General features: G+C 40.4%; 1 protein-coding gene across 9 annotated transcripts in view; it reads left to right on the top strand.

Annotated features, from left to right (window-relative positions):
• Positions 1-23,761, top strand: part of ptprfa (protein tyrosine phosphatase receptor type Fa) — a 292,974-nt gene extending 269,213 nt beyond the window's left edge. For all 9 annotated transcript variants that reach the window (XM_038716868.1, XM_038716869.1, XM_038716871.1 and 6 more), the window contains 7 exons: positions 4,136-4,421; positions 6,589-6,767; positions 12,397-12,523; positions 13,959-14,084; positions 15,402-15,556; positions 20,369-20,504; positions 21,457-23,761. In XM_038716868.1, the coding sequence (XP_038572796.1) occupies positions 4,136-4,421; positions 6,589-6,767; positions 12,397-12,523; positions 13,959-14,084; positions 15,402-15,556; positions 20,369-20,504; positions 21,457-21,525 (1,078 nt within the window). In that variant the 3' untranslated portion in view covers positions 21,526-23,761. The remainder of the gene's footprint in view (positions 1-4,135; positions 4,422-6,588; positions 6,768-12,396; positions 12,524-13,958; positions 14,085-15,401; positions 15,557-20,368; positions 20,505-21,456) is intronic.
• The last annotated feature ends 1,817 nt before the right edge of the window (positions 23,762-25,578 follow it).

Consider the following 25,578-nt stretch of genomic DNA (forward strand, 5'->3'; position numbering starts at 1 on the left):
CTAGGTGGCAGCGCACAAATCATGTTCCCCAATGTTCTGTTCATCCTCTCGCAGGAACCATTTCCCATCAGATGATAGGGAGTCGTATGGGACTTTTGGACACCTGCCACACTTAACAACTTTGCAATCAGAGAGCTCTCAAAATTGGCCCCTTGGTCGGTAGTGCAGGCACATGGGACATACATTTACATTTATTTTTTTAGCTTTTATCCAAAGCGACTTACTTGCTATAGATGTCAGAGGTCACACGCCTCTGGAGCAATGATGGGTTAAGTGTCTTGCTCAGGGACACAATGGTGGATGTCTCACAGTGGGAATCGAACCCAGGTCTCCCACACAAATGCAAAAGTAGTTATGCCACAGCTGGTGTGCAACTGCTTTGGTGGATTGGTTGGGACACAAGAACACGTGCGCCATCTTCGTAAAGTGCTCTGTGACTACAAGTACATCCAAAGACCTATTGGCAGAATCTTCAGCCGTCCAGAAGTCGATGCATACCAGTTCAAGAGGTGTCGACGTCCTGATGCTTTCCAAAGGTGCCCTTGCTTCAGGCTCTGGTGACCTGCTCACAACACGCAACAACCCACGTACTCCATCACATCCTTCCTCAACTCTAGCTAATGAAACCTCTGCCTGGCAAGATACAATGTTCTCTGCTGCCCCTTGTGGCCAGCCTCATCATGGACTCCTCTCAGCACCCTGGATCGCAGTGAAGATGGGAAAATGTACAGGTAAGTTTTCTTCTTTGTGACAGCGTTTCTCGCCACATCCTCCATCTTGTCCAGCACTTGCCTGAGTTTTTCATACTGGGTGGATGGCAACCGAAAGGGTTTCTCATCAGTAATGCGAATCCAATGAAGGTAACCTGTAGCATTTCCTGCAATCCAACTTATCTCTGGAGAAGATTGACTGGAAGTCTGCAATGAGGTTAACCAATTTCTTCTTACAAGTAGGTGATACTTGACAGGAATATATGTCTATATCAGACAGCCCTATGTCATGCAACACTGAATGGAGAGGATCAGCCTGAAAACTAGGTGTCTTTGACAAAGATCAGGAAGGCTGGATACCTCTGTGGTTAGGCTGTGCTCCTCATTGCAATGGAAGGGGTTGGCTGTCGACCATTGCATGTTTTGTTGCATGCTGGGCTGGGAGTCACTGAAATTTTCCAGTGCCATACATAGATACACATCTGCCAGCTTAGCATTTCGTCTCAATGTGACAGCTTGTAAGAGGGATTTATCACTTTCGAAGGCAGCCACCCATCATCTCTCAGCAATGCCACAGTCCTCCCAACAATAAATGATCTTGGCCTCGATCTCGCACTTGTAGGCTCCATCACAACTGTGGTGTCAGCCGACACCCCACCCACATGCTGCAGCCTTCCCCAGACCAAATGCTCAGTCATTGGTTCCAGAGTGACAGCTCTTTTTATTCTGACAGTGCCACACTTGGCCCCTTGTTACCTGTACAACAATGTGTGTTTTGAGTGTGTTTGCTCAGCCTCTGATTGAAGATTCAGTGGGAACTCTAGTTATTTCTGTTCCTTTTATTTTTGTGTCTGATAAGCAAATATTTTTAGTGCTCAGTCTGAGACATTTGCAGTTTGCATGGATGCATCTTACCTCTCACTCACTTGTTTGTATTGACTTTATATACAGTCTCTGTCTAAAATGTACCCTACATCAGTCTGAACACAACTGTAACAAGGAGAGAAAAGTCACAAAGTCAATAAGTAAGTAAGTAAAGTTTATTTAGCATAGCACCTTTCACAGAGAAAGGTCACAAAGTGCTTTACTAGATGATAGGGAGTCGTATGGGACTTTTGGACTTTTAGATGAAAACAGTAAAGAAGCAACAATAAAACATACACAACTGTCCTAAAAAACACTAGACAGCATCAGGCCATTTTGAATAAAATGTTAGTTTCTGTTTGAGCTCAGTGAGTGAATGGTGAATGCAGATGTACTGTAAAAGTGCTTTGAGTCGTCAAAAAGACTAGAAAGGAGCTATACAAGTACAGAACATTTACAGCTGCTTTTTGAAGGTGTCAGCAGAGAACACATAAGTTATGGCTAAAGGAAGAGCATCCCACAGTGTTCAAAAGCAGCAATATTTATCAAAATCACACTTTGTGATATTGGGCTATATGAATAAAATGAAACTGGACAAGGGTGTTTTTATTGCTTAAACTTTCATTCATAAAAAAGGAAGATTGTGTGACTCTCAAAAGTTACACAGTCTTGCTCTCCTATTCTCCCAATTAAAATACTAATATAATAATAATAGTATAATAAATAGTAACTCAAGATTATATTGAATTTTGCTGTAGCATGCCCCAACCTGTAACAAAGAAAGATCATAGGAATGGTATAAACAGGAAAACAGTTCCTGTGCATCGTCTTTGTCTGCACCTTGAGACATGAGTGTCAGGTTACTGTCAGTCCATTTACTGAGGTGCTTTAGATAGAGATTAATTTACCTCTTACCAGCTCACTTCTTTTAAGATGCAGATATTGAGTATTTAGAAGAAATGTGTTTAATACTGCAGAGGGCTTCTTGTCAAGATATAAATCTATTTTTTAGGTGACTTCTACTTAAATGTATTATCACAAACCTGTTTATTGATGGGAAAAGTGCTGAGTGGAACTGCTAATATCTCATCTCAGCTGATGTAATTCCCTACTCAGGTGCAAACTAACCATGCAGGACATCAGCAACCTGTATTGACCTCATCTTTAAAAAAACTGTGCTCAAAGTCTGTATCTGTTTCTGTGGAACTCAGTGACCACAATTTTGGGGCAGTTGCCAGGAAAGTCAGATTTCCAAAAGTGAGACCAAGAGTTCTCCACCAGAGATCTTTTAAATGGATCTTTTAGAGTGTGTGCAACAATGTGGAAAAAGCACTACAGTCATTCAAAGAATTGCTGTTAGAGGTGCCTGATAAGCATGCCCCCATTAGAAAATGTACAGTTAAAGCAAGAAAAGCCCCTTGGCTGGATGAAGAACAGAAGGTGTCAATTAAGTGCAGTGATGCAGCTGATTGGAAGTCATACTGTCCAGAGAGAAACCAAGAAACTAAAATGAATAAGAAAAATAAAACATCATCAAAATAGGATAAATTAAATTAAGTATGTCAGTAAGAAATTCTGGAGGACATTCTAGGTAGATATAAGGATAGGAAACCCTGTTTAATTGAGCTGGATAGTACTCTTATTTCGCTTGATATCAAATTATTTTAATCAATATATTCAAAAACATAGAAAAACTCTGAAACAGTATCACATATCAAAATGTCCTAATAATTAATTAAGCATTGTTTTATGAAAATGCTTGTGAATTTTACTTTCAGCCTATTAATTTTGAATTTAAAATATCTGAATGGCATAAATAGTGAAAAACCATCAAGACTAAATAACCTGGATGGAAAACTTTATTGGTTATATTTCTTATATTTTTATCAAAGTTTAAAGGAGGGTTTGCACACCTTGGAAGCCTGCAAAAGCTATTTAGAGCTGCCAGCAGCCATCCTGTCAGCATTCCTCCTGTACTGTAAGTGTAAGTTCATTAAAAGAAGGGTGTTTGATCAGACTTTTTCTGTAAACAAACTTAACTCAGAATTCCAACATGCCTATAAACAGGGACATTCTACTAGTGCAGCTTTAATGCAGATGATCGATCAGTGGTTGAGTGATACAGACAGAAACAGAATGGTTGGTGCTGTCCCCCAGAGTTGCTTACGACAGTTGCTTTCTCTGCTTATATACCATTTCAGGTTAAATAGCTGAGATTCCCTACCAGTGTGTCAGAACTGAGGAAGTCTCCTGGAACATTTGGGGGTTATACTTGATATGTAACTTTCCTGGTGAGGTCTCATAAACAAAATAGCTGCAAAAATGGGAAGGGGGCTATCTCTAATAAGAAGGTGCTGCCCATGGCTTAGTCCAAGTTGCACCTTGCAGGGAATGCAAGCCATACTATTATCTTCATAACTGCTCAATGCTGCTCTGCTCAAGCGCTGCCTGAAAAGAGCTGGAGACCAGGAACAGTAGTTGTCAGGACAACAACAAATGGGGATCCCAATACACAATAAACAGCCATGTCAACCATGTCTCCTATTTGTGTGCTCTGTCAGTGCTGGTGTGGGCCGGACAGGCTGCTTCATTGTGATCGAAGCCATGCTGGAGAGGATGAAACATGAGAAGTCGGTGGATATATACGGTCACGTGACGTGTATGCGAGCTCAGAGGAACTACATGGTGCAGACAGAGGATCAGTACGTATTCATCCATGAGGCCCTGCTGGAAGCTGCAACATGTGGCAACACTGAAGTCCCAGCCAGAAACCTGTATGCCCACATCCAGAAGCTCACCCAAATCCCTTCTGGAGAGACTGTCAGCGCCATGGAACTGGAGTTTAAGGTAGGTACCTTTTATTTTCAGGTCGAGTACATGTTGATAGTCTCTTTAAAGGGGCGACCACATAACTGCATCTGCTGTGTTTGTGTTTATTGACTGATTTTGTGATGCAAGGTGGCTTTATGAAATGGAATGTTTGTGAAAGATTTAATTGTAAGTAAAATCAATTCTGAAGCTGTCCAGAGAACAATGCAACAATCTAAGAAAAGGTGTACAGTTCTATGTACAGTATATCATTGTTTTTTTACTGTATATCGTCTGCTATGAAGCAGAAGGGATTTACAAACCATATTTCATTTTAAAACCCTGTTGTAATGTGATTATTAAACCTACTTTGTACCTATTGGCTAAATGTGCCCTCTCTTGTCAGGACTGTGGCAGTGGCATTTTAAGTATAGGCGGTGAAATTTAGGCAGACCACTGTGGAGGGTGTTGCAATAGTCTAACCCAGTGGTTAAAAATTTTCGGTGATGCTCCCTCCACTCACACACATAAATTTATTGCATTTTTATCAGTAACTGGGGAATATACTGGGGATATATAGTATCTATAAAGTAACATTAAGAACATAACCTGTGTTCTTTTTTCATGTTTCTGTTGTGAAACTGCAAGTTGAACTTTGTCTTTACACAAACAAAACACAAGACTCCTTCCGTATGAACAGTGACAGCAAGAAAGGCTTTTTCATGTTTTGGATTCAACTTTTGTGTTTGCTGGATAAGCATCATCTGTTTTACTTTTCCTCCCTTTCAAAACTGTCGATCTTGTCCTTTACATGTCGTCAATCTTGCTAACCTGCTCCTTGTAGCCTTAATAGGATTAGAGCACTTTTGAATTTGATTTATAGACCGTTTTTACAGCAGACATTTTGACTTGCCTTACTAGGAAATAGGTGGTAACAATAACATTTATGATGGTGCATTACAGCAGTTAACACAATGCAATGCAGAAACCCTTGCCTCAGCTCCACCTCTTGGCCCATTTTTGGATTAGCTAGAGTCAGGCACTGCCAAGGTGGGTGCTGGGCCCTCATTGAGCTACACAACAGCTCTTTAGAAAACTATGGGTGAAACAGTCGTCCATGTTTTACTGCATATACCTGGGATAATGAGCCTCTTTCTCTACATGTATTTTTAATATGATAAAATGCTGGAATTAAATGTAGATGACATGGCTCTGGAGCATAAAGTCAGAGTCAACAATAACAACAATTCAAGGAATTCATGGATGTACAGTAGTAAATGGCTGGAGTGCCCCTGTAACTGCATGCAGTAGTGGGAGCTAGGAAAGAGGAAGATTTTCATCTTACCCTGTGTAACAAAGATGAACTCCTTCTCAGAGGAGGAGCTGGGAGAGCTTAACTTCTAAGCTTCAGATGACAGGCAAAGGAGAGGGTGAGTGCAGGAAATGCAGAGAGAAAGTGATAGAATGAAAGAGAGAGCCTGGGACAAACTGAATGTCTGACAGCCTAAAGATAAGGTCCTACTAGGTTAGGTGGTTTTACATAGGATGAGCTGCAGCACTGCACCATCCATGACAGCTCACTCCGCACTGAGTAACACCACAGTGATTTAAGCAGCCCCTTCGTGGGGGGTGGGGGGCACACCACAAACCGAATTATGCTGCTTGTTCAAGCAAGGAGGACAGCTGTAAAACTGGACAGAGCATAATTAGGTTTTGATCCTCAAATCACTGCAAATGTTTTTCGCAGGCTCTTCTCAAATTGATGCATGCCCTTGCAGTGCAGAGGATTCACAAACTGACAATTGGGATGTTGCTTTCAAAAGTTTTATTGTCCTCAGTTTGGTATGCATTGTCACAGGCCTTTCTATTTCAGCTCGCAGTAAATGTGTGGAAGTTTATTTTGACTTTTCAATGTCTTCAGGATGAGTTTTAACACACACATCCATCAGGTTTTTATTTCAAGTCAGAGAACAAAGAGGATCAGCTCAAAGTGCATCATTTTCATGCATCAATGAGAGTATTACCTCTCCGTGCCCTTTAACAACTTTGTTCACACACCACATTCAACCAAGACTGGTTGTATTTGCAATTTAAAAGACCAGAGGCGGACAGTGGAGACAGTGAGCGTAGTTGTGAAGCTGCAGTGCAGTCACCTCTGGGCTGAGGAGCATCAGAGACAGCCGTGTCCTCCTCTCTGTCTCTGCAGAAACTGGCAAACTCTAAAGCACATACCTCAAGATTCATCAGTGCCAACTTGCCGTGTAACAAATTCAAGAACCGTCTGGTAAACATCCTGCCTTTTGAATCCACCCGAGTCTGCCTGCAGCCAATCAGAGGGGTGGAGGGCTCCGACTACATCAATGCCAGCTTCATCGACGGATACAGGTGAGTCCATGGCTCAGCAGCTGCACGTCTAATGAGCACTGAGGTGGACCTTTTCTCTGGCAGCTGACAGCAGTAAATTACAAGTTGACATGCAGTGTTTCACTGCCATCCTTTTGTTATTTCAGTTGTCAAAACAAATTGGTCTTATTGACAGGCCTGTTAATTATCTCCTGTTTTTCCCTCTTGTAATGGATAGCCTGTTTGAGATAGGTGTTATGCCAGAGAAATGAACTGTGTGCAAGACTTTTCACTTATGGGCCTCAGGACAAAGTTTATCCCTTTGTTCAGTGAAATAATGCCTTCTTTTTACATTCATTACAATGTAATAAGTCAAAACAACATTACAGACAAATTTAGTATTTACATATTATTGCACAACTCTAATGGACTTACCAGGCTTTAAAGGAATAGTTCAACATTTTTGGAATTCACTTTCTTTTGTAAGAGTGTGATAAGAAAATCAGTCTCATCTCTGTGTGTTACAGTAAGTAGAGCTGGAGTCAGGATGTGCTTAGCCTAGCTTAGCATAAAGACTGGAAGAAGAAGGAAACAGCTAGCCTACCATCACCTCTAAATCTCACTAATTAACATGTACATAAAAATAAACGACAACAATGAGATTCTAATAGTATCTATGTGCTGGAACTACTTTCAACTCTCAACTCTACTTCTACTCCACAAGCATTTGGAGTGTGAATACAGTAAACTATATAAATATATGTAATTGCCTTCCACAACAAGTAAAAATACAAATACAATCCATCCATCCATCTTCATCCGCTTATCCGGGATCGGGTCGTGGGGGCAGCAGCTCCAGCAGGGGAACCCAAACTTAACTTCTCTTTCCAGAGCCAGATTAACCAGCTCTGACTGGGGGATCCCGAGGCATTCCCAGGCCAGTGTGGAGATATAATCTTTCCACCTAGTCCTGGGTCTTGTCCTCCCAGATGGACGTGCCTGGAACACCTCCCTAGGAAGGCGTCTAGGAGGCATCCTTACCAGATACCCAAACCACCTCAACTGGCTCCTTTCAACGTAAAGGAGCAGCGGCTCTACTCTGAGCTCCTCGCAGATGGCTGAGCTTCTCACCCTATCTCTAAGGGAGACACCATCCACCCGCCTGAGGAAACCCATTTCGGCAGCTTGTACCCACGATCTCGTTCTTTCGGTCATGACCCAGCCTTCATGACCATAGGTGAGGGTGGGAACGAAAATTGACCGGTAGATCGAGAGCTTTGCCTTATGGCTCAGTAAACGGTGCGGTAAAGCGAGTGCAATACTGCCCCCGCTGATTCTCCGGCCAATCTCCTGCTCCAGTCTCCCCTCACTAGTGAACAAGAACAAGAGGTACTTGAACTCCTTCACTTGGGGTAAGGACTCATTCCCTACCTGGAGTTGGCACTCCACCGGTTTCCTGCTGAGAACCATGGCCACAGATTTAGAGGTGCTAATCCTCATCCCAACTGCTTCTCACTCTGCTGCGAACCGATCCAGTGAGAGCTGAAGGTCACGGACCGATGATGCCTTCAGGACCACATCATCCGCAAAAAGCAGTGACGAGATCCCAAGCCCACTGAACCGCAGTCCTCCTACTACGCCACGATATCCTGTCCATGAATATCACAAACAGGGTTGGTGACAAAGCGCAGCCCTGGCAAAGGCCAACCCTAACCTGGAAAGAGTCCAATTACTGCCGAGTACTCGAACACAGCTCTTGCTTTGGATGTACAGGGATTGGATAGCCCTGAGAAGGGCCCCCCTCACCCCATACTCCCACAGTTTCTCCTTGGGGGACCTGGTCATATGCCTTCTCCAGATCTACAAAGCACATGTAGACTGGATGAGCATACTCCCAAGCCCACTCCAGGATCCTTGTGAGAGTAAAGAGCTGGTCAGTTGTTCCACGACCGGGACGAAAACCGCATTGTTCCTCTTCGATCTGAGATTCGACTATCGGCCAAACCCTCCGTTCCAGCACAGGTGAGAAGTGTGATACCCCTGTAATTGGCACACACTCTCTGGTCCCCCTTTTTGAACAGGGAAACCACCGCTCCAGTCTGCCACTCCTTGGGCACTGTACCCGACTTCCACGTAACTTCCACTTTTAGCATTTCTGGGCACATCTCATCAATCCCTGGGGCTTTGCCACTGTGGAGTTGTTTGACTACCTCAGTGATTTCCTCCAGGGAAATTGACGAGAAACCCCCATCAGCCTCCAGCTCTGCCTCTACTAGAGAGAGTCAGTCGGATTTAGGAGTTTCTCAAAGTGTTCCTTCCACCGCCCAATTACCTCCCCTGTTCAGGTCAACAGGGTCCCATCCTTACTGTACACAGCTTGGACGGTTCCCCGCTTACCCCTCCTGAGATGGCAGACAGTTCTCCAGAAACACTTTGGTGCCAACCGAAAGTCCTTCCGTGTCTTCTCCAAACTTCTCCCACACCCGCTGCTTTGCATCTGCCACAGCAGAGACTGCAGCCCTTCGGGCCTTCGGTACCTTGCTACCGCCTCCGGAGTCCTCCGAGACAACAAATCCCGGAAGGCCTCTTTCTTCAGTCGGAGGGCTTCCCTGACCACCGGTGTTCACCACGGTGTTCGAGGGTTACCGCCCCTTGAGGCACCTTGAGACCACAGCCTTCCACTGCAGCTTCAGCAATAGAGGCTTTGAACATTGCCCACTCATGTTCAATGTCCCCAACCTCCACAGGGATGCCAGAAAAGCTCCGCCGGAGGTTGGAGTTGAAGATCTCACGGTGCGCGCAAACCTCTCTGTACAAATACAAGTAGTGACTTATTGCTATTGCTAAAATTGTGGTGAACCTAGACTGTCTCTGGCTCTCTGTGACGCAATCCTTCAAAGATCTCTGTCTGTGTAAAGTTTTTGTGTGTGTGCTCCTGTGTGTGTTAACACACTTGTGTGACAACTAAATAGAGAGTCTGTCTGATTTGCTAAAGCACTATATAATACATACATTATTATATGTCAGTATTGATATTGTCAAGTGTCAGATAAATATCCAATCACAGGCCTTTCAAAGAAGCAAATGTTTTATGAAAATATATACACTAATTGGAAATACTTTCCAGAGCACTAGCAGAGGATAGCAAGGGCTAATAAATCAGGATTTCCCCTTTCACTTGCAGCGAGGATGGGTATAACTTATTCTCAGCACCTAATGAAGTCTCCTGGGCACCCCCATCTAGGGGAGGATGGGGAATGAGGTAGGGGTGTCCTGTAATTCCTCACTAATTCCTGTTGCAGTAATTAAGAGTGGAGTGAGATACAGGAAGCTCCAGCATTCTCTGAGCTCAGCCTTTAAAGTGTGCCGTGTGGATTAGGATAGATTAACGTGAGGGAGATAGGCATGATTATGATGATTAGTGGAGACATCCCGTGACCCCTAGGTATCAGCTGCAGTCATTTACCTCAGTGCATGTCCATAGTGATGTAAGGTAATACTCAGTATATAGTATATCTTTACCTCTACATTTGAAAAGACGTAAATAGAAAGGATCCTTCCCTTTTTATAGCGCTCTGTTATTGTTCTCTTTAGAAGAACCTATTAACTGTGTAATTTTCAGTTATAGTGAATGTAAATGCTCCATACTTGTATAGTGCCTTTCTAGTCTTTTCGACATTCACCATTCTAAGTGCTCAAACAGACTGAAACACAGTGGCGGAACAGCCACCAGGGGCAAATTGGGGTTCAGTATCTTGCCCAGTGACACTTCGACATGCAGCCTGGGGGAGCCGGGATTGAACCACCAACCTTCAGATTAACGGCCAACCCGCTCTACCCCCTGAGCCACAGCCGCCCCAGTATGAGTGTAGCTCATAAAGGAAAGTTCTATTACCCTATTATCTATTACAACTTGTATCTTTTTTTTCTTTTTTTTTGGATTTCAATTGATTATTTGTTGATCCATATTATCTAAACCATTATTTGGAGGTCAAGTTGAAAGTAAGCACACCTGAAATGTTGTTAATAATCCCTCTTTGCACAGGAGACCTGTGTACACACAACTACAGTAAGAACAGTAGGTCAAAGATATAGCAGGAAGCTCCTTAACCCAACTCAAACCAACTCCTGCTGCTGTGAAGGTAGGGCCATTGACCTGTATGTGCCAAGGGCCCCATTACCTCAGAATCAGTCCAAACCCACCAGACTTGGCCATATTCTTAGATCTCAGTGAATACAATGTTATTATGACTAATAGGAATTATGGCCTAGGAAAACTAGGTAAATAAGACCCAAGTTGTAATAAACTGGACTAACACACTGGTTTGGGTCTTTTCACAGTATTGGTTGATAATAACAAAAATACAGAATAAAGCCAATTTTGCCTTTAAAACACACTTCTGAGTTTGATTTTCAGTATCTTTTTTTTTTAATTGTATTAATGATAAGTAGAGAGTAACAATAGTTGTTTATAACTGTTTAAAGTTCTGATTGCTCAATGCAGCCAAACAATGTGTTTTGTGTTGCTTGAATGCGCATAGGTCAGCAGTGATGTAATTCTTATATTCAATCTCCCACATGACCATAAACAAACTCAACCAAAGATCCATGATTAACAGCTACTGGTCAAAGATCCTCTAATCATTCTGCAGTGGTGAGGCAGAACAGGCAGCAGGTAAAGTGACAACATTTTAGAAGTATTCAAATAATAGTTCCAGTGCTTGTTGCACAGAGGTAAACCTAAGGTTAGGAAGGGGTGGACAAAAACAACAGTGTCACCAGCCAATGATTTGTGCTGCTCTGGTACTCAGGCACACAAGCTTGAGAGAATTACCCAGGCCATCTGCTGTATGCTTTAACACTGCCCACCAGTGGGCATGTCCTGTAACTACTCCAGTGGATCGCCCTGAGCTTCGCTGAGCAGCTGTGATGGCATCTGTCATTTTAACAGTGCTGTTAAAAAGAGTCTGTGTTCGAGCTAAACCATTTAAATATCAATGCACACATTAGCAACAGCTGACAGAATCAAATCTACTTTAAAGGGGTGTGTAAAATGAAATATTTAACACCTGAGAGGTTCATTCCACAGTTGGAACTTCATTGCATGGGTCCAGAAGCTATTAAAGGGATGTGGTGATTGGTGAATCCAGCTAAACTGAATAAAATAATGAACTTGTTTTAGCAGTATTTTATTGCACATCCTGTAAATACGTATGACAGTAATTCTTAATATACAATATAGATGTATCGAGACATTGCATGTAAAATGTAATTTTAAATTTTCAGTACATATACAAAAACCAGCCAGGCAAAGTGGGCAACTCCCCATCAACCCAGACGTGTGTCAGTTGTCAGTTAATTTGATTGGGCAGATAGAAAATGTTTTAGACAGCTTATGATAATCTGGGTTGATCTCGATATGTGTCAGATGGTTGAAAACTCAATCTAACAAACAAACAACAACATCAACAAAACAAACTAAACAATTGTATGTTAAAGCTTTTTGAAGACATCATTATTGAGCTGCCATCTTCATTACAGTTAAAATAAATTTTGCACCAGAGTCACAGCTAGGGCTGAGGAGGAAGAAAATTGAAATGGTATCCAAATAAGACCAGTGCTGCCAAAACCGTGAGGAGTAAACACAGACGCGTCTTTCTCCAATTTGCAGGCAGCAGAAAGCATACATGGCCACCCAGGGCCCGTTAGCCGAGACCACAGAGGACTTCTGGAGAATGCTGTGGGAACACAACTCCACCATTGTGGTCATGCTCACCAAACTCCGCGAGATGGGACGGGTAACACATCACAATCACGCTATATCTCATGTCATATCATTAATTATAAAACAGATGTAAATAAAATTGACTTTGATTTTCAGGGGAATATGAAATGTATCCAAAGTGTGCTAAATCTGGCTTTTAAAAGGGTCTTAAAAAGCTCAAGGCACTTTCCATCACCTGCAGATCCCCTTTTGTACAGTTGTTCCTAATAAAAAAGATTACTTTTATACTTCCATGTGAACTCACAATAAATGTGCTTAAAGTGTATTTTTGATACTTGCTGTATAGTTATGAGATATATAAATATATATAATTGTACATTTTAGATACATTAAGACATTTAGACTGCTTAGATTCTTTCATTGACTGAGTGCATTAAATTTTAATTTAGTATACTTAGCACGTTTTTAGCATGTGCTTTGTGTAAACTTAAATTATATTGCCTAATATATTTTTGACAATTATTAAAATGAGTTTAATAAATGTGATTATAATACCTGAAAGTGAAACTTTATTGAAATTGAATTCTTCCGCTGTCCACTACAAAATAGTGTATTTAAATATAGCTAATTATAACTCAAAATAGCTTTTGTTGAAAAGTATATTTTAATTTATGTTACTTTCATGCCATGATGATACTGTAACTTCAAAATCAGCATGTCGAAAATCACATAGTTTAAGCATAGGAATCATTGCACACTATTCAGAACAATAAACATATTTAGTTTAGTTTAGTAGTATTTGTAACATATAATAACACTTTTTTTTTTGAATTTTGTCTAATGTTTTAATTTAGCTATCCCATACATTTAAATGGTTTTACAACCATTATCACTATATCTATCTGGCTCAGTAGATAAATACACACATCAATTTAATTAAAATTAGCTTTGCATGAATGTATAGCAACAATATTGCCAAAGCTACATATAAATAGATACATAAATTTTTTTGTTTCTAGGGGAAAAAATGTTCACAGCCTGCAAATGCTTGTCTCACATGAATAATATCCAGATACATATGCAATACATACAATACAATATGTACTGTACACATTTGTTTGTGCCCTTACATATACAGTTACTCCACATGTAATGAAACACACATTTACGTTATATACATCTGTCAACTCAAGCAAACCAAACCATTATACCGTTATATTCCATAACATACAAGTTTTAAAAAATAATAAACCATTACAACTTCTTATTAAACATTTTTTTAGCTTATATCATATTATATCACATAGACTCTATCTTACTGGGTCACTATGTTACAAAGTAAAAAAAATAGCTATGACTACCCATTTAACAACATGAATCTGTTTTCTACAGTAATTCTAGTGGATTTATATTGTTGTCAATGACTATTCCAGGCAAAACTCAAAAAGTTGAATATGCTGATATCCTGCATTACATGTTGTGATACATCTCCTTTTTCCAATCTTTAGGAAAAGTGCCATCAGTACTGGCCTGCTGAGCGCTCAGCACGCTACCAGTACTTTGTTGTGGACCCTATGGCTGAGTACAACATGCCTCAGTACATCCTGAGAGAATTCAAAGTCACAGATGCCAGGGTAGGTCCTCCTCAGCGGAGATTTGCTGCTGCTGAACGGGGCAGCTACCAAGAAGAATGGGTTCAAAGCAACCACACCGCTTTTCAAAAGAATTGACTCTTTTTTTTGTTTTATGTTTTACTAAAACATATTTCATCAGTAAACATTAAAGCCTGTCATGATCCCATTAAAGCTGTTCATACAGGGGCTTTAACATGATGTCATTTAGATAGTGACCTGCCTCTAGCCCCACCACAGTTAAAGCTGAAAACTTGAAGGTAGATAAGAGAGATTCTGTTATTTTCAAGAGCCTTGTACTTGCCAATAGGTCAGATCAGATCCTGCTCTTGCAAATATCTCAAAGCTGTACAATGCTAACTAGGCTTAATAAATTATACATTATTATACAATTATACAAGGAAGAGTGGAAAGGGAGGGGGGTTTACATTATAATCGGAGGAATGGAAAATATTTACACAACTATGGAAGACTACACACAGTATGCTTTTTGCAGTATGGAAGGCATTAGTGTGAGAAATGTATTAATTCTTATGAATGTATTACTGCTGCAGCACAAAAGTACCAACAAGAGGATACTACTCTATGTTGGTACTCTTGTGGAACACAAGATATTGGAAACATTTGAGAACAATTTGAGGATATTATGTGAATACCACTGAAAGCACTAATACCATTTTGCATTGAGACACTGACCTTGGTAAGACAGAGTTGCTCTTGATTGTTTTGACAACAAATCCATGTAAAATTATATTAATTACAAGTAAAACACATTTACATGGAGCTGCATGAAAAGAGAAAACTCTGGTGGTTGACAGTGGTGGACATTAGCGTTTGGTTACATCTGAAAGCTGCTGCGCACTGTTTAGGGGTGATTTGGTTATTTCTTGTATAGTTTAAATGTAGTGAGGAACATTGGATTGGTAAATATGAATACATATACAGATTCTTTTCTTTTCTGGCCATTTGAGTTTGTGTATTTGAGTTTTTTTCTTTATTATTTTCTCTCAACTTTACTTGAAAAGAGAAAATTAAGGGAAATTGCACCTGCTATTTTCATGAGTGAACGTTTTCCAAATCAAAAATGACATTTTAAACAAAATGGCTTAGAGTTGAATAAAGCTTGATTGTGTTATGTTCTGAAATTAGACCATTAATGCCTTAATTTACAGAAAATATATAAGTAATTATAGTATAGATTTTGTAAGGTGTAACACCGCTAACTGTTTTCTGCTGCATGTAACAGGAGTGGGCTATAGATGTGTGACTTGTGACTTGTGACTTACACTATCTGTGTCCATTTTACTGTGCATTCATCAGGATGGTCAGTCAAGGACCATCAGGCAGTTTCAGTTCACTGACTGGCCAGAGCAAGGAGTGCCAAAAACTGGAGAGGGATTCATCGATTTCATCGGCCAAGTGCATAAAACTAAGGAGCAATTTGGACAAGATGGACCAATCACTGTGCACTGCAGGTGAGTGAGTGAGTGAGTGAGTGAGTGAGTAAGTGAGTGATGGGACATCACACCTATGCTCTTTTCCTAATGCAAAGATTGACTTTGGTGCATTTAAAAAGCACTAGCTTGTGTATTGGACAAATATTTGGTAACCTTTCATCCTGTCAAGTTTGAGATTTTCATCAAGGAGGAGTCACTGTCACACAACTCATAATTCCAGTCCCACTTAATAAAGTACAATTAAATACCATGTGAAGAAGACATGAAGAAATGTCTTCTTCACATGGTATAAATGTGTGACCAGAAATACAGAAATGCCTAACTTTTAATGGCTTCTCTTTGGCTACTCTGCTGTGGCGATGGTGTACAGCATTATAATGGATTTTGTTCACTTAATTTACATACATGTATTAAGGTGCTAAAATATTAGAAATGATAATAACTTTAAGGGATAATGCTGGATTCCAAGCCAAATGGCTAGTCTTAAATTAATAATAATAAGATAATACCTGTACATGTTTGCTATTTGTATGTTGTTATAAAGCTATCAGAATGTTATACAAATGCTCCCTGACTGTGAAAAGGTTATGGAGAAAAAAGACTTACAAAGCAATATAGATTGTTAGTGTAGATCAGTTGCTTGATGTGTCCCTGACACACTCTGTGTGTCAGGTGTTGGGTGTATAGATTTATTAAGACACAATTGAAATCAGACCTTTATCTTTTCATTCAGTATTACTGTTAACCTAGTATGCTGTATGGGTGTGTGAGGTGGTTTTGGTGTCAATGGGTGTTCAAAATATGATGTTTAAATAAATGTTGTATGCCTATATTTAAATATTTCATGTAAATATATAAATATTTTAAAAGAAAAAGAATCACCTTACTAAATAATGCAATCCAATACAACAACACTACAAACAGCAGCCTCTCTTTTGCATGACGTCTCACACAAAAGTAGAATTTATTATTTGACTGTTGTATTGGATCTATTTGCCAGGCTCACCAGGCATGAGGAACTGAAGGCTATTGGGTTTCAACATCCATCTCCTCATTCCCATAATCCCTTTTGAGCATACTCCTTTCAAGCACCACTGCAGTCCTATCAGAGTTAATTTCAATCTTACAGAATAGTCAGAAGATAGATTGACAGAATACACACCTGTTGAGTTGTCAAGATCCTTTGGAGATTTTCTGAAGTTCTGATATGATCCTGACATGACTTTATAGAACACAGGGTTACTACCACTGTACTTCAGATGTATATGTGTATGAGATAAACCTGGTGATTTGTAATAATAACTTTATTTGTTTTGCACTTTTTAAAACCAAGTTACAAAGTGCTGTACAGTAAAACAAACATGATCCATACTTAAAAATATAAATAAATTAAAACTAAAATCAGCATTAAATAATACAATAACAGCAATAATAAAATCTTTATAAAAATGGGCAAACGATAAAAGTGAGACTTGAGAAGAGCCACTGAGTTTGCCTGCCTGAGATCTCCAGGCAGGGAGTTCCACAGCTGAGGGGCCTGAACAGCAAAGGCTTGGTCACCTTCAGTGACAAGACGAGACTTTGGAACCATTAGCAGAGCCTTGCCAGAGGATCTCAAGCATCAGTCCGGCTTGTAAGGAGTTATCAAATCACAGATGTAGGCAGGAGCCTGGCCATTCAGGGCTTTACTGAAACTTAAACTCAATTCTAAAACTCACAGGTAGCCAGTGAAGGGTGGCGAGGATTGGTGTGATGTGGTCACTCCTCTAGTGCCAGATAAAAGCCTGGCTGCAGCATTTTGAATGAGCTGTAATCTATTAATATTTCCCTTACTAATACCAGAATAAAGAGCATTGCAGTAGTCAAGTCTTGAGGAAATAAAGGCATAGATGACCTTCTCTAAGTCAGCAGAGGAGAGGAATGTTCTAATCTTTGTTAGCTGTCTCAGCTGGACAAAACAGGACTGCACTACTTTTGTCACCTTAGACAGCTCTGAGTCAAAGAAGACACCAAGGTTGTTGCTATCTGAGAGGACACCCAGGCTAGTGGTGAGGTTTTTGAGGTAGCTAGTGTTGGGTTCAATGGGGGTAAATACAATGATTTCTGATTTTGTGTCGTTTAACTGAAGGAAGTTATTAGAGATCCAGGCTTTTATCTCAGCGAGGCAAGAGAGAATACCAGAGGCATCGGAAGAACCAGGCCTTAACGGGACATACAGCAGGTTGTCATCTGTATCAATATTATCTGTCTGAATGATTTACAGGGGTAGCATATATATATAACAGTGGCCCCAAGATCGACCACTGGGGGCCCCTACAAAATAGAGGCGCATGAGAGGAGGAGGCTTCTCCAAGGATCACGGAAAATGACCTATTTGACAGAGAAGACAAACAATCCAGGGCTACATCACTGATGCCAACATAGTTTTTCAGACGGCTAATTAAAACATCATGGTCCAAAGTGTCAAAAGCTGAGCTGAGGTCAAGAAGAATTAGCAGAGGCTGGAGCGATGGCAGTCCATCAAAAACATCACAGGCTACAAAAGCAGGAGCTTCCCCATCATGTGTGAGGCCACGTTACCAGATTAACGTTTATGCTCGCTTTGATCTCCTCAACAAGGACTCCGTTGTAAAGTCTACTCCACCTCCAGAGGACCTGGCCACTGTCAGTATCCACAGCAGATGTGAGGAGAGTCCTGCTGAGAGTGAATATGAGTAAATCAACTGGGCCTGATAACATTCCTGGCCGTGTACTAAAAACCTGAGCCAATCAGGTAGTTGATGTTATTACTGACATTTTCAACATCTCACTGTCTCAGGAGAGGGTTCCCACCTGCTTCGAGACATCCACCGTTGTTCCTGTACCTAAAAAGTCAGCAGTGTCTAGTCTGAACGTCTACCGCCCTCAGGCACTCACCCCCATTCTGATGAAGTGCTTTGAGAAACTGGATTCTTCAGCACATGAAGAACAACATCCCAGCCAACCTGGACCCTCACCAGTTTGCTTTCAGAACCAACAGTTGCACAGAGGATGCCATCTCCACTGCCCTCCACTCAGCCCTCACACACCTTGAGAAAAACAACACCTACATCAAAATGCTGTTTGATTTCAGCTCAGCATTCAACACAATCTCCCCATGAAACTGATCAGCAAACTCAGCACATTTTGGGTTTAAACACAACACTCTGCAACTGGATACTGGACTTCCTCACAAACAGACCCCAGTCAGTTCGGATTGGTGGACTCACCTCCTCCACTCTAGTGCTCAACAGGGCTGTGTGCTCAGTCCCCTCCTCTAAATCCATTGACATGGAGAGAACTCTGTTGTGAAGTTTGCGGATGATACCACCATCATTGGCCAGATTTCAAACGACAATGAGACTTCATATTCATGATCTTATAGAGTGGTGTACAGAGAATAACCTACTGATCAACGTCAGCAAAACTAAGGAGCTGATCTTTGATTTCAGGAGATAAAGACACACACTCCTGTCTACATCAGTGGAGCTGAGGTGGAGCAGGTGAACAGTTTCAGGTTCCTGGGAATCAGCAACACAGAGAAGCTGACATGGTTGTCTCACATCTCCACGCTGGTGAAGAAAGCTCAGAAACGACTGTATTTCTTGAGGAAGCTTAAGAAGGCCAAATTCCTGTGCCAAGTTCTTGTCAGCTTTTATAGAGGAGCAATAGAAAGCATCCTGACTGGAAACATCACTAACTGGCATGGGATGTGCACGGCCCAGGACCGGAGGGCTCAGCAGCGGGTTATTAAAACTGCCCAGAAGATTATTGGTACCCATCTCCTGAGCATCAGTGATATCAGTGAGGTGAGGTGCCTAAAGGAGCCCAAAGGATACTAAAGGACAGTACCCACCCAGCCACAGCCTGCTCACCCTGCTGCCTTCTGGGAAGAGATATAGAAGTTTCTGCTACCACACCACCAGACTGCAGAGCAGCTTTTTTCCCCAAGCTATCAGTGTGTTCCAGGGTTGACAAAGAGATTTCAGTAAAATTAGTAAATGAAGTGTGTGGGTGTGTGTCTGCTCCAACCTCGCTGAGGTTATTGTAAAATACTCCCGAATCTCCACGATTCTGTTAAAAAAGTGAGTAAGACATTCTTCACATTTGTCTGGAGAAGATTCACCTGGCTGTATGCGTGCAGGACCAGTTACTGAATAAATGTCTAAAATTGTAGTGCAAGAGTTATTAAAAACACTGACCTGCTCATCTATGGTGTGGTCATGTTGTCCACAGCTATTGAAAGCAGCATGCATTTTTATAAAAGCTTGGCAAAAAAAGTGGAGCAGAGAGCAAGTTTAGGGGGCGAGAGCGAATTTGTGTTGGAGGGTGGAGCGCGTTACCTGTAAGAGCACTGAATCATGGTCAGAGACCGCAAAATCTACTAAAGACACATTATCCACACAGAAACCATAGGTGAGTACAAGGTCAACTTTGTGACCTTTGTTATGAGTGGGCTGTTTTACATATTGGACCAAGTTAAAATAGAGTTTTTATCTCTCAAATCAGAGATAAATGAGGAAGAAGACATGAATATTAAAATCTCTGAGAAGAAGAACTTTGTCATACTGAGACATGATGTGTGCTAAAAGGTCAGAAAATTCCTGTATAAAAACAGAAATATATTTAGGGGGCCTGTAAATTAAAACACGTAACATGGACTGTTTGTTTTTTAAATTAAAACTAAGACACTCAAAAGTGGAGAAAGAACAGGACTGGAGAGCAGTTAAAAGCTCTTCTTCTTCTTCTGTGTATTACTGCGAGCACCCCCTCCCCTGTCTAAGTGTCTAATAATGTGTGTTTTTCCACCAGTGCTGGTGTTGGGAGGGCTGGTGTGTTCATCACCCTGAGCATAGTCCTGGAGAGGATGAGGTATGAGGGAGTGGTCGACCTCTTCCAGACCGTCAAGACGCTCCGAACTCAGAGGCCAGCCATGGTGCAGACAGAGGTATGACACACTGCGGCATGAGGAACAGCACATACAAATGTCATATCAATAAGAACAGAGCAGAGTTGGGTAAACATAACACAACTCTAAATTCTAGCATGTCAGCATGTCCAGCTGAATGTGTGATAAATATGAAAATAAAATAAATAAATATGAAACCCAGATGTAAAAACTTCAGAAAACAAAGAGAATGGGCTTGTATTGCCACAGGAGATGTTACCGCTGTGTTCAGTTAAATAATATACAATTGTTTCATGCCAACACACAGACACAAACACACACACACAAATATTTTGGGTTCCTGCAACATCTTATTAGAAAAGTTATTTTTCCACTCAAATGCACCAGTAGAGAATACCTTTTTGCCAATTCACGCTTAGATGCTCAAAATATAAATCAAATATCAAATATATTTGAATGGTGCCCAATAGATCAGAACCTTGTTAAGCACTGGGTAAAACACTAGAATTAGTTTCCTAATTTAGGAAGCACCTACATACTATACATACTAAGACATTTCCCGCCCGGTGCTGTATTTGATACAGTTAAATCCAGAGTTGATTGCATTTCAAACTCAGATAGACATTCAAATACACTTTGACAGTGGCGGAAAGAAGTATTCAGATACTTTGCTCAAGTGAAAGCAGCAATACCAAGATGTAAAAATACCGACTCAGGGGGTAGAGCACCTGTCCACTTATCAGAAGGTTGATGGTCTAGGTGGCAGTTAGCAGCTAAAGAACCATCTAAAAATCAGTTTTACATAGATGTACTGATGTTGCATTCCACCACTGCACTTTGAGGTTGTGCTTTGTTAGTTTGCAACATTTTTACATGATCTGTGGCAGCCATGCAAAAACAAACTAATGTCCTACCTGAAATACCTATTCTCCCTGCTTTAATTCTGGCTTCCCACTTACAAATTGAACAAAATATTGTTTTTTGTCACTAGGACCAGTACCAACTGTGCTACCGGGCTGCTTTGGAGTACCTGGGAAGCTTTGATCACTATGCAACATAACCCCATACAAAAAGACACCCTCAGAAGAGTTTGGTGTCTCCTTCGAGCCATATCCACTCAGCTCCATCAGTCCGTGCGGCCTGATGAGGAGGCTACGAGGAGGACTGAGGAGAAGGTGACCACAGCAGGAAACGGGAGATTACGGAAAGAAAGGAGATGGGACTAGACAACCTTCTCCTTGACTGGTGCCATGATTTTACCACAGAACCTCCTCAAAACCAACCCTGAAAGACTTGTAGTCATGCCTCATTCTGATTCTTGACCTAATATCCCAGTCATTCCCCAATGTCTGCCTCCTCCTAATAGCAAAAACTAATTTTCTGCTATTTTCATTTATATTCATCTTTACTATATTTGTTATGAATATTTAAAATTCATTTTGTAATCACTTACACCACTTATTGTATGTCTTATTTGCTTATCTTATTATTAGCACAAAGGACATGTATTTTCAGCACACGTGTTATTAATACTGGAGAGTATATACTCACAGCTGCTAATAATTTTATTTTGTACCATAGATACGATATTATAATGTTATCATTACTCAGTTTATTTGATATGGGAGGAAATGTGGGTTTGACTTCCTGTCTTCACATAACAGAATGATGATCTGCCAAATAGATCAAATAAACAGATAACATTTGTGAACTACAGAATGAAACAAACATGCGAGGATTATTCAGATTTGAACAACTGGTAGCATGTACAGAGTTTCTTGTCAATAATCATTGACAAATTTTCTCAAAGCTTTCAGACATCAACCCAACAAAAGAAATATAATGCTGTTGGAAAGGTTGTGTGCACCATAGGTTTCACATCCCCTTTTAAGGTGAACTCAGGTAGGCTACACACAGACAGATTGTGAGATTTTTTGTGAAATAAGTGTGATGACAAATGCTGATCACATGCTCCATGCATGAAAAAGAAAGGAAATCTATTAAGACTCCAGAGGCAGAACTCCTATCACCCCAATTTATGACAAGATGTTTTCTACTGAGCACGTTACATTCATGCTCAACCTTAAAGGATAAGGCAGGCTTAACAAGTCCCATGAACACACCAAAACCAACAATGTGGTAGTCCGCCTCTCAGTACTTTATGACTTCCCTACCCTGTCTGTGGCTCTCGGCCTCAAGCCCATTGGTTTACTTTTTTTTTTAAAGATCAGAAATGGCACTAGCTTTTAGCAAACTTTACTCAAACAGTAGGCAATAGTTTGTTGGGGACAATTTTCAGCTGACAGTTTCATTTTTTGGACAACAATGGAGGTCTATGGCACAGAGGTAGATCCATCAGGTTGTGACACAATACTTTGGGTTTGGGTCTGCACATGGGATTTCTTGACACAGGAAAAAATGTGAATATTATCAATATCATTTACATTTAACAAACTTTAAATGTATGCTTCTTGATTTTGTTATTACAGCAATCAACACCGTAAAATGTTTGACCTGTTGCTGTTTTTAATCCCAACACAGTTCACAGCTGAATTTTAGAGCATTAACAGTGTGTGGACACTAGGCCTATTAGATCATCTGGGAAAAAAAATCAGTAGGCTACAATTAACAAAATCACATAACATTTTTTTCACTTACCCTTAGGTTGCTCTCAGCCAGCCAGATTTTTTTAAGGACAGAATTGTGGTTCGCTGAACATATGTTTCACTTCTTCTAACATGTAATCTGGGTTTTGGTGCTCTTACTCATTTCACAAAATTTCCAGGCATTGTGTTGATACAAAAATAGCCCATTTGTGATTAAGCAAATTGAGTATGGACAGTTCACCATCACATCATGCACCACAGGACTGCACCCAACCTGACTCTGACATCACAGAGGGATGTGATTTAATGATCCCCCACACTTTTCTGACTTTCTTGCTCATCTTATGCCCTGCACTTTTCTGTTTGCAAACATGGCTTTACATAGACAGGACACACAAGCAGATACGCTGGATCACATAATATATTACAGCTCAACTATTTTATCACTGTGTTGTAGACAGACAGACAAGTAACTGAGAGAGCAGCATCAGTGTTCAGTGGTGGCTCTTCATTGGAAGAGATGACAAAGTGAGGTGGTTTTGGATGAACTGGACTGTATAATGGATTCATTTCACAGAGTTGTGCTGTAGGGGTCCCATCTGTTGTATACACAATCTGTTTTCTATTTGTTAATAAAAAGCAGAGAAAATGTCTTGACTGCCTTGATGTTAATAAAGTTGAATAATTGGGTTTTTAATATAAACATGGTGGATTTTTTTCACTTCTTAGCTCTGAAAACGTGGTATAAATTGATAGATAGATAACTTTATTGTCTGTCCCAAAGCAGTGAATTCTTCTTCCACAAGTCATAAACATACATTTTAATACATCCAAATACACTATGTGAAAAAACGTACTTGACATTTAAACTATCACATACTGTAGGGAGATAACATTTACAGAACATATGTTTTAACAGTGCTTTTTAAATATGTGTTTCTTTGGTGGCCTTTCAGAGAGTCTCATACCTACAAGGTACAGCACAAGGCTGCATGATGAAATTAAATTCGTAGCTTCATGCTACACACACAACATATTAAGTGTAGGCCTATATTAAAATATGGTAACAAATATATAGTTATTTATATACATATCCTACACGTACTGTATAAACCCCGAACATTCCACAGTGCATTTTTTGAATTTGCATCTGGGGTGAATGTAAACAGCAGCAAACAGATAATAATTTGAAAGTTTCATCGTCTGACACTTGGGAAACAGAGTCCATCTTGACTGCGTTTGTGCACCAAGCATCATCGATGTAAAACACAGAGTCCATTTCCTCTCATCTTGCCGGAGTCTTGCTGACCGCCGAGTGCTTGATCCGTGATGTTGATGGGGCAGGTTTCTGTAACGATGTGGGCACAGCAGTCTCTGAATTCCCTTGTCTGGTCAATATGAGTTCCAAAAACACCGTCTTCATCTTCCAAGGACTGTATTTGTGTCAGAGGTAACGCATGTTTTGGCAACAAAGCTGGGAAAAACAGCTAAAAAACAAAAGTGTACCTTGGTATTTCCTAGCTCTGACTCTGATGCACCTGGTCTGGTCATAGATTCTCCAAGAGTGTGAAACTCTACTGGAGGGACAAATAGCATACTTCCAAAATATATGCCCTTATTTGGTGTCTTGATGATGGTGGTACAGAGTGCTGTCTATCATTCATACTGTCGATCCAAAATCTCGCAAAGGTGTTTGGGTGGGTTGATATCTGGTAACTATGAAGGCTATAGCATATGAATTACATCATTTTCATATGCATCACACCACTCAGTGAGCCCTCGTGACCTGTACGGACTATGGAGGTCTGAATTTGATCTAAATTACTGTGTATATATTCATATTATATAGCTTCATACGTACATAATATGTATGTATGCCCCTTAGTCAAATGATATATTATAGCATATTAGTACAAGGTACAAGGTTGTTCATTAGTCATTAAACAGCACAAGGCTGCATAACGAAACAAAATTTGTAGTTCCTTCATGCTAAACACACAACATTTCCTATAATTAAGTGTTATACCATATTAACACTTATTAACTATATTAAAATATGTAACACATAAAATAAAATAAACCAATATATACAGTTATTTATATACATATATACATACATACGTATACACCACAAACATTCCACAATGCATTTTTTGAATTTGCATCTGGTGTGAATGTAAACAGAAGCAACCGGATGATAATATGAAAGTTTTATCTTTGTCATTCACATTTAACATCAGTCTGAAATTTGGGAAACAGAGTGCTTCTTGACTTATTTGAGCACCAAGCATCATCAATGTGAAAAGTTAAAATGTAAGATGTTAAAAATTAGTTTTTGATACAGTAAAATAAAATTAAAAGAATTGTAATCTTCATCTCTTACAGACTATGAGATGTTATTGCAGCATTATTTATCTGATGAGCTCTCTGGATACTGGATGAGGCTGGAGAAGAGGGCGTTGTGATTGGTTGGCGCACTACGGAAGCACCTCCCGCTGAGCTCCATG

This window comes from Micropterus salmoides, unplaced genomic scaffold (genome assembly GCF_014851395.1).
Source record: "Micropterus salmoides isolate LMB-PRFRI ecotype aquatic unplaced genomic scaffold, ASM1485139v1 Ms_hic_scaffold_13, whole genome shotgun sequence".
Classification (NCBI taxonomy): domain Eukaryota; kingdom Metazoa; phylum Chordata; class Actinopteri; order Centrarchiformes; family Centrarchidae; genus Micropterus; species Micropterus salmoides.